This window comes from Chenopodium quinoa, unplaced genomic scaffold (genome assembly GCF_001683475.1).
Source record: "Chenopodium quinoa cultivar QQ74 unplaced genomic scaffold, ASM168347v1, whole genome shotgun sequence".
In the NCBI taxonomy this organism is placed as follows: Eukaryota; Viridiplantae; Streptophyta; class Magnoliopsida; order Caryophyllales; family Amaranthaceae; genus Chenopodium; species Chenopodium quinoa.
Genome location: NW_018743920.1, coordinates 3,192,573 through 3,202,260, shown reverse-complemented (window position 1 = coordinate 3,202,260; position 9,688 = coordinate 3,192,573). Strand labels below are relative to the sequence as shown.

At 37.6% G+C, this 9,688-nt stretch overlaps 3 protein-coding genes across 3 annotated transcripts; 1 reads left to right on the top strand and 2 right to left on the bottom strand.

The window, feature by feature from the left end:
• Nucleotides 1-514: 514 nt before the first annotated feature.
• On the bottom strand, nt 515-3,196 carry LOC110687944. Its single transcript, XM_021864593.1, has 2 exons — nt 2,732-3,196; nt 515-1,149 (listed from the first exon to the last, which is right to left on the bottom strand). Exons 1-2 carry the CDS (start codon nt 2,884-2,886, stop codon nt 1,077-1,079), a joined length of 228 nt encoding a protein of 75 aa, XP_021720285.1. The 5' UTR covers nt 2,887-3,196; the 3' UTR covers nt 515-1,076.
• Nucleotides 3,197-3,710: 514 nt separating this feature from the next.
• LOC110687941 (dehydrodolichyl diphosphate synthase 6-like) lies at nt 3,711-5,212 on the top strand. Its single transcript, XM_021864591.1, has one exon. The coding sequence runs from the start codon at nt 4,156-4,158 to the stop codon at nt 5,047-5,049; it is 894 nt and encodes a 297-aa protein (XP_021720283.1). The 5' UTR covers nt 3,711-4,155; the 3' UTR covers nt 5,050-5,212.
• Nucleotides 4,860-8,632, bottom strand: LOC110687942. The gene is made up of 2 exons (XM_021864592.1): nt 7,235-8,632; nt 4,860-4,953 (listed from the first exon to the last, which is right to left on the bottom strand). The coding sequence occupies exon 1, from the start codon at nt 7,744-7,746 to the stop codon at nt 7,288-7,290; it is 459 nt and encodes a 152-aa protein (XP_021720284.1). The 5' UTR covers nt 7,747-8,632; the 3' UTR covers nt 4,860-4,953; nt 7,235-7,287.
• Between the last annotated feature and the right edge of the window lie 1,056 nt (nt 8,633-9,688).

Below are 9,688 nucleotides of genomic sequence, written 5' to 3'. Positions count from 1 at the left end.
AGTCCCACTCAGCCAGAACCTCATATGTCAACTTGGCCCAAATTAGTAACCTAGGCCCTTAGGAGTTCTCATATGTCAACTTGATCCGAGTTAGTGAACTAGGCCCTTGGGAATGGAAGGAAACTTTAAGAAATACCTTACTCCAAAATGCTTCCAATGGAGTTTGATCTCACAACTTTATAATTGTTAGATTCAAACCTAACTAAACCAAGCCTTGGCATGTTGGGAGTTATTGGTTACCCATAGAATGATAGATATACCACAATTTTATTTTCGTTAAATGAAACGGGTATACCATCAGACTAGCGCAATTTGAAATAATGGGTTCAAGTGGGTAAATGAATCCAGAATGCACCTCTTCTTTTATTTATTTTTTTATTTTTTTTTTTTTTTTTTTTTTTTTTTTGCTGTATAGAAAATCACCATTAACATCAGCCTAAATATTGTAGAAGCAGAAGAGTAGGGCAAAGGCCAAAGTGAACCAGCTCCTTTAATTTTCCTAGTCATAGGCTGATAGCAACAACAGGACAGTCCCTGAATTATGTATTTGATTACACATCAAGATTACAATTATTATAGGATGTACAGCTGACAATTAAAGCCAAATCGCAGGAGGTATAACCGTATAAATCTAAAATCTAGACTAGATAGTTCGAGAATCAAGCAGAATGGGAGCTACATAACCTGGACTGTTAATCTCCTACCTTGTCAAAATGCATAATCAATAAAATGAGCATTGGTTAATTCTTCAATCTTCATTAAGAAAAAAGAACACAATCCAACTTGCACATATCTTGGCTCTTATTAGTTATTACCAAAACAATGACCAACTAAAGCTTTCCACTCTTCAGATGAGCACCAACCTAACAGTACTGCTGGAATAAGCAGCAGGATTTTAAGTTTCTCAAACTTGTAGCACGTTTTATAATATCAAAATTCTCAGCGTGCTATAAGAAACAATGCAGATACAGGTATATACGAGCATACATTAACTGGAACTGTGATAGCCTGTACAGGTCAACTACCAGAAAAAACCTCTGGAGATCTGCATTCTTCCCACAGGCAGCTTTGTAGTGTTAATTGTCTTTAGGAGTGTCCTTCGGATGAACTTGTCCATCAACTTGCTTGGGTTTAACTTTCTCTGCTGCCCTACAGAAATGTTACACTCCAGTCAGGGGAAGAAAAGGAAAAAAAAAAGTGAAGATAGTAGGAAATACAAAAAAAAAAAACACAGGTGAAATGATAAACCCAAAATCCTGAAAATCACACTTTTCATAAACAATTGCCTAAGACACAATCATACAATGAATGGAGGCTAGAGAATAGCACTGAAGTATTAATCAAATATAGCTCAATAAACAGTGAGCAAAGGCTATAGTCGGCCATCTCAATGTCACATGGACTTTCCCAACCAAAGTTCTCAGAGCCAAAAATTTTTGAAGCTCGGACACCAAGTTATAACATAATAGATGAGCATGATGAATTTGGACATGTCTAACCTTTGACTCCATCCATATATTGATATATATACCTAATCATGGTCCCTAGATCCAGTCATCCATATAGCATAATGCATCTTTCTCATGTCATTAATTGGACTGCTCTAATAAGAAGCTTTTGGTCAGAAAGCAGCACTCTGAAACACAAAAACTCTAACAAGAAAATATCGTCTATCAAAAACCAAGACCATACCAGGGTTTCTCGACAACAAGGCATTCACCATTAAACAAAAAGCTAATCAGCACAATGGTTCACTAAGTTCCATGAATAAAGCAGACACCAGATCAAACCCCAGAAAGACTGTTTTATAGCAGAACTACTTAAAAGTTAAGCCATGTGATTGACCTAAAGCCCGTAAATCTTGGTTTTGGATTCGTAATTCCACAGGAATAAATGAAGTCAACCTGTTACAACCCTGATTAGTACAGGATTTCAATAAGAGCAAGCCATAAAATTTGTTCAGCACTATAGCCAAATTGGTTGCACCATTTTAAGTGCCATAAGCTTATTAATTAGACTTGCAACATCTCAACCATTGTAAATTGTATTCACAAAGACGTAACTTCTTATTAGTAAGAACGTGAACCTTCCATGTTTAACCTTGTAAATATTGAGTCATAAACTTGGTATCAGCACAAGGCTAAAGAACATTGTTGTAATTTGTACACATTCGACTCGCCTTACCCTCAAAATGGACAAAAGCCTTCTTAGAGGCATTGTGTAACGTTCATAAAATAAACTTTGTCACATCGTTTGACATGAGCCACAATGATTGAGAGTGGGATGGGTGATCTCCTAATAAGTCCTCGTGTTGGCTGTAGCCAACCCCACTAATGGAATTAAGACAGTTCAAGCAAGCAAGCATAGACCTTGTTCATAAAATAAACCAAGCCTAAAGATTAAATGACCAACTACGAGTTGGCCTGTTGCTCCTGTAACACGAGGATTAGATGTACGCAACCTAACCCCTACGTTATAAAATTATTTTATAACAAACTATAATTTAATTAAACAGGTGGACAAACAAAATTTCCTTAGTAAAAGCACAATCATCCATCAGTTATACTACTAACAGTAGAACACAACATGAAATTCAAAGCAAAATTTTAACAATACTCTAAATTGAGCTACATTAACACTATTGAAGTAAATCAACCAAGAAAAAAAATTCATAAAAAAAAAAAAAAAGAAATTAAGAAGAAATTGATAAAAGAGGGGAGAGAGGAGATACTTGGAGGAAGAGGAGAGAGATTCTTCTTCAATCCAATTACGAATCTGGCGGATGTTGCGGCGGAAGATGGCGGAGGAGTTCCTGACGTCGCTGCGGAGGATGAGTATGGCGGCGCTTACTCCAGCCACCGTCAATATGAAGTTTGTCAATGCCATTTTTACCCCTTTTGCTCTTTCTCTTTCCGTCTCTCTAAGTATCGCAGGATTCTCAGCTACGAGCTATGCCTAGCTCTACTGAAAAAAGTAGAGGTGTCAATTTGGGTTGTTATTGAGTCGAGTTTGATTATGTGTAGATGAGTTGGGTCAAGTTTTGAGTTAGGCAACGAATAGAGTTTTCTGGGTCGAATTTAGTAAGGTCAGGTCAATTTTTGACACTTTTATGTCAACTTAAATTGTGTTTTGTTTGTAAGTAAATACGAAGTACAAATTACAAGTATTCAGTAACACTTTATGTGTGTATCATTGTGTGTGATTTTAAGAAGATTTGTAGTTGGGTTTTATTTGAAAATAAATAAATGATGTGCAAGTAAAGCTAATACGATATTTTTAACGGCTTATTGGAGAAATAGGAAGTAACGTTAAAAAAGAATTATAGTAAATAAATTGTGCAAATGAGATTGAAACAATAACTAATTAATAAATTAATACAAGGAAATTGAACAACTAATTGGCTTACAATTTTCCACTGAATTTGTGGTTATCTCTTTCAATTGTGTTGGGCAAGCGATTACGAGTATGTTATGTTGTAATTAGATCATTTTATTTTTATGGGTAGTAATTTGGGATTTTGTTAGGTATACTCTTATCATTTGACCATGAATAAAGTGACACGAGTGTACAAATAAAACCTCCAATTAGGTTTTAAGCTTCTACTCGTATATTTATTTATTTTCTTTTCAGTTCTTAATAATTGCTAGAAAATCAGAAGTGTTTATTTCAAAAAGAAAGAAAGAAAAAATAAATAAATAAATAAATAAATAAATTAGAAGTGTTACACTTTGTGGGAAAGTTGCAACATTTACATGTAAGAAATCGTGATTAAACTAAAGATTTAGTGAGAAGTTTTTGTTCTTGATAATGTAATGAAGTAAAAAAAAAAAAAAAAAAAAAAAAGGCAAATTAAGCAAGGAGAGGTCTAAGTGGATTTTCTGCTCTAATGACTTCTGTAATTCCGTTTTATATAGTATAATAATACACAGATCAAAAGCTAAGATAGGAACTGTCTTTAAAGAATTTTAGTAATATATAAACTGTAAATGAATCATGAAAAATGCATGCAAGATTAAGTGCGCAATTCCATCGCAAAATTTCCTATGAATCTGCTACTTTTGGGAACACACTTTAGGTCTCTGCCTTTTTCTGACTATTTAACTGGGATTCAGTTTATCATGATTTCAAGCAGATGTGAATTTATATGTTCAGGTCATGCTTAATAGTCTAAAATCATTTGTTGCGGCACTAGTTCATGGTGCCAAGGTGCCTCGACTTTTAATGGCAGAGGGTAACGAACAGGGTGATGCAAAACAATTGTTGAGGAAATCCTACAACTTTTTCCTTAATTGCACTTACAAGGTTCTATCAGTTGGTCCCATCCCAGAACACATCGCCTTTATCATGGATGGAAATCGAAGGTATGCAAAGATGAACAACATTGACCCTGCGGATAGTCATAGGCCAGGATTCATAGCCCTCATGTCGGTTATCAAGCATTGCTATGAGCTTGGTGTAAGATACATAACAATCTACGCCTTCAGCCTACACAATTTCAGGAGAAAGCCTGAAGAAATTGAGAGGTTGATGAATTGGATGAGAGAAAAAATCGATACATTTCTTGAGGATGATGGTTTTATCAAAAGGTACGGTGTTAGAATATACTTCGTAGGGAAATTGGAGGAGCTAAGTGAAGACCTTCAGGTTGCAACCAACAAGGCGATGGAAGTAACAGCCAATAATACAACAACATACCTGCTAGTATGTGTGGCTTATACTTCAACAGACGAAATTGCTCATGCTGTAGAAGAATCTATTCCTTGCAATGGTACGATTAGAAAACAGGAAAACAACCTTGCTACTTTCAGAATCGAATTAGCAGAACTAGAAAAACAAATGTACATGGCAGTAGGACCGATGCCAGACATTTTGGTTCGAAGTTCAGGGGAGACAAGACTCAGCAACTTCCTTCTCTGGCAAACCGATAGATGCCTCCTGTATAGTCCTTCTGCGCTGTGGCCAGAGCTTGGGTTAGGCAATTTGGTGTGGGCAGTTATCAGCTACCAAAGACAATATCTCTACTTGCAGAAAATACGAAAATCGTTTTAATGTTATGTCTTGTTCCTATATGTTTTTGCTTTGCTATACTTGGGCACACTTAATGTTCTTGGCCATTATATGAGACATCCATGCTAAATCAAGGGTAATCATCAACAAATTGAATGTCTGTAGTTCTGTTTTAACTGTTGGAATAAATCAGATTAGACATTTTTTTTTTTCAGATTTTTCGTGAAATACCACTGAGTTTTTCGAAAATTCACCATATACCACACAAAAAATTTTTAATACACCAAATACCACTGAGTTTTTGGTAAATGTCACAACATACCATTAATGACTAACGGACGTTAACACCGTTAGTCATTAAGGCTAATCATGCCACGTGGCAGCTTGTGATTGGTTCCCTTCTAAATTATTTAATTTTAGAATAATTATTTAATTAATTATCAAATAAAAACCAAAAAATAACAAAAAATAATAAAAAGTAACAAAAATTATTATAAAAAAAACAAAACCTGCTGCCAGCTTGCCACCAGCCCACCACCACCACCACCACCAGCCAGCCCATTCCGGCCACCTCACCGCCAAACCCCTTGCCGCCAAGGCCAGAAACGACAGGCGCGCCGGAGGCCGGCGGCCTTCCACCCCTTCCCTCCCCTTTTCAATTCTGGCCACCCCACCCAAAACCCCCTTCCCCATCCCTTTCGAATTCCGGCCACCCCACCCAAAACCCCCTTCCCCTCCCCTTTTCGATTTCGGCCACCCACCCAAAACCCCCTTCCCCTCCCCTTTCCGATTCCGGCCACCCACCCAAAACCCCCTTGCCCTCCCCTTTTCGATTCCAGCCACTTCACCCAAAACCCCCTTCCTCATCCCTTTTCGACTATTTCCGACCAACCCACCATCCCACGAAACCCTTCCCCTTCCTATTTTCGGCTGCCGAAACCCCTAAAATCCTCTCTAAAGTGTTACAGGTGGTTTCGGGGGTGGAGGGAGGCGAGGGAGGTTAGTGTTACAGGTGGTTTCGGGGGTGGAGAGAGCCGATTTTGTGGAGGTGGAGCGGTTTTAGGGGAGGTTTCGGGAGCTGGGGTTAGGGAGGGGAGTGCCACCACCAGTGGTTGTGGGCTGGTGTTGGCTTGGATTTTTTTTTCCCCCTTTTTTCTATTAGTTTTATTTTAATTTTTTTAAAAGTTAGTTAATTAAATAAATAATATCAATAATCACCAATTACAAGCTGCCACGTGGCATAATTAACGTTAATGACTAGCACCGTTAACGGAAATGGTATGTTGTGACATTTACCAAAAACTCAGTGGTATTTTGTGTATTAAAAAATTTTGTGTGATATATGGTGAATTTTCGAAAAACTCAGTGGTATTTCATGAAAAATCCGTTTTTTTTTTTAAATCAGCACATACTATAAACTTCTTACACTCTCACCAACCACTCCAAAAACAAGCTAATCAACTTCCAAAGGCACCATTATATCCAATGGGACTTGCAGAAGTTGGTCAATCATAATCTTAAGGTCGTATTCCTTCATCGGCTACATATTCCTCAAATAAGCACCAGATTTTAGCGTGCTTATAATAAACCTAGGCGTAGTGCATGTCATTCGCGTGCCAATGCGTGGCAACATAAAGGCACATAAGCGCGCTACTTAGATGTACAATAGAATTGGTGCTGGTATCTAGCTTTTCTTAAACCCAAATTAAGCAGTAATTTTGTGTATAATCTATTTGGGTCCTTACATGATTGAGTCCTTGGTGGTTAGCAGTTTGCATATGGCAATCAGGCAATCAGTGTTGAATCAACAAACTTTTAAGAGATGGTGCCTAATATTTAGGATTGTATCCTTATAACTCCCTAAGCATAAACCCAAAAACTATTTTACTCGGACTCTTCATTTCAGCTCAACTTGTCAAATAGTCTAAACTCAAACACGGATATGACACAAATGCTCCATTTTGGACCAAAATCATGTTAACTTACTATACTATGACCTGTGTTTGAGTGCCATAAGTCAAGCTATATTTCAATTGATGGTGTACATGTAACTTGAATTATTATACAATAACCAATTTAAGTCAGCAAAAAAATTCACCTAAACAATACTGAAAATTTAACCACTGCAAAATTCAATCATTCTCATTCCTCAAAAAACTACAGCCACTACAATTATATAACTACCACATTGTGGACGCCAACTAGCTTAGTTCAATAAAAGTCGTACCTCATGTCAAATCCCGTCTACGTCACCGCCCAGAATTAAAAAAACACAACTCCCTAAGTATTAGTAGAGCCTCTAACAGAGTTCCAAAGACTAGAAGCAGCAGAAAGAAGCTGAGGCCAAACAGCAGCGACACCGCGAAAGGCAACAGCAGAAGCAACACCAATGGCGACACTTTCAGGGTAACCAGGTTTAGAATCAAGCTTCATTTCAATAATAGCAAGACGAGTATTAGCAGTATCAAGTTTTCTAGAAGCTTCAGCCATGAACTTATCTTTCTTCCCTCTTCCAGAAGTAACAACCCTAAAAAGCATGTGTTGAAGATCATCGATTACTTTAATGGAGGCTTCGTTGGAATTCATTCCTTGGGATTCGTAATGGGTAATTAGCTCTTGTGGGGTTGGGAGTTTAAGTTTTTGTTTTTTGCCGGAGTTTGCGGCGGAGTCTTTCGTGGTTGACGGTGATTGTTGTGGCGGAGATGAGGTTGAGGAATTGGGGAATTGGGGTTGCTCCATTGTTGGAATTGGAAGAGAGATAAACCCTAAATTGGATTGAATGAGGGGTTTTGGGAATTGGGATGAGGGAGGAGTGAAGAAAATAAATGGGTGTTTTGAGATAAGATTTTTATTTATTTGGAAAGTTTTAAGAGCAATAAAGCAGGAACTGTCAAAAATATTACTTTCTGTTAAATGTTTACCGATAGAAAGTCTTTTATCAGTGAAAGGAGAAAGTGAAGGAGAAGAAGTAAAGAGGATGAGTGAAATTGTAGTATGTTATTATTATTGCCTCATATGACACCCTATATATATAGCTAATACTTCTATACTAAGAGTACAATTCAATCATGCTCATATATTGCCATATAAGTTCACAAGGGTTGGACTTATATGTGCATTGCAACATCAAATCAATGATTGGCATTCACATTGTCTTCTAACACTCCCCCTTGAATGCCCTTTTTCCCATACTTATACATAAAAAAAAATATTTGTTGCCTTATTAAAAACCTTGCTAGGTAAAACCCTTTTGGGATAAAAACCATAACTAGGGAAAAAGAGTACAACGATATAGTATTATATGCTTTGGTATACTGCCTCGTTAAAAACCTTGTCAGGAAAAACCCGGTGGGATAAAAACCTGATCGAAGGGAAAAAGAGTGCAGTACATATAATACTCCCCCTGATCTCAGCATAGTTCACGAAGATGTCGCATTCCGATTTTGTGAACTAACTGTTCAAATTTCTTCGAAGGAAGTGATTTGGTGAAAAGGTCGGCAAGATTTTCACAAGACTGAATTTGCTGGATATTTATTTCCTCGTCCTTTTGCAGATCATGTGTGAAGAACAGTTTTGGGGCAATATGTTTCGTTTTATCTCCCTTAATATATCCTTCAGTTACTTGAGCGATACATGTCGTATTGTCTTCAAAGATGATGGTTGGGTCTTCTGTTATTGCGTTCATTCCACACTCCTTTTGGATATTACTGATCATCGACCTCAGCTACACACATTCCCGTCCTGCTTCATAGAGGGCTATTAACTCTGCATGATTTGATGATGTCGCGGTCAATGTCTGCTTTGTTGATTTCCATGATATTGCAGTGCCGCCATAAGTGAATACATATCCATTTTGTGACTTGGCATTTTGAGGATCTGATAAGTATCCAGCGTCTGCATACCCAATGAGAGCAGCATCTTGTTTTGGTTGGTAATATAAACCAAGGTCTTGTGTCCCTCGTAGGTACCGGAGTAAGTGTCGAACTCCCTTCCAATGCCTATATGTTGGTGCATTGTTGTGCCTGGCTAACAAATTCACAGAGAAAGCTATGTCGGGTCTAGTATTGTTAGCTAAGTACATTAAGGCTCCAATTGCACTTAAGTATGGTACTTCTGGACCCAGAATCTCTTCATTTTCTTCTCGGGGTCTTAATGGATCATTTTTCATATTCAAAGAACGAACAACCATTGGGAAGTTGGTTGGGGTTGCTTTGTCCATGAAGAAACGTTTCAAAACTCTTTCTGTATAGTTTGATTGATGGACAAAAATGCCATGACTCAAGTGCTCAATTTGTAGTCCAAGGCAAAATTTAGTTTTCCCAAGGTCTTTCATCTCAAATTCTTTCATCAAGTATTTTGCAGTTTTCTCGAGTTCATTTGGGGTTCCGATGATATTTAAATCATCAACATAAACTGCAATGATAGCGAATCCTGATTGAGATCGCTTTATGAAAACACAGGGACTAACTTGGTTGTTTTTTAATCCTTCTCTCATAAGGTATTCACTCAGACGGTTGTACCACATCCTTCCAGATTGTTTCAATCCATAAAGTGACCTTTTTAGTTTTATGGAAAGCAGTTGTTAGGCTTGTGGTTTTCTGGTAGTTTTAGTCCTTCGGGGACTTTCATGTAAATGTCCGTATCGAGTGACCCATACAAATACGCAGTCACTACATCCATT

Bases quoted from the DNA above. Each gene is read 5' to 3' on its own strand.
- LOC110687944 (XM_021864593.1), bottom strand. From the start codon at position 2,886: ATGGCATTGACAAACTTCATATTGACGGTGGCTGGAGTAAGCGCCGCC. The intron at 1,150-2,731 runs GTATCTCCTCTC...ACATTTCTGTAG, and splicing joins TCTCTCTCCTCTTCCTCCAA to GGCAGCAGAGAAAGTTAAAC.
- LOC110687941 (XM_021864591.1), top strand. From the start codon at position 4,156: ATGCTTAATAGTCTAAAATCATTTGTTGCGGCACTAGTTCATGGTGCC.
- LOC110687942 (XM_021864592.1), bottom strand. From the start codon at position 7,746: ATGGAGCAACCCCAATTCCCCAATTCCTCAACCTCATCTCCGCCACAA.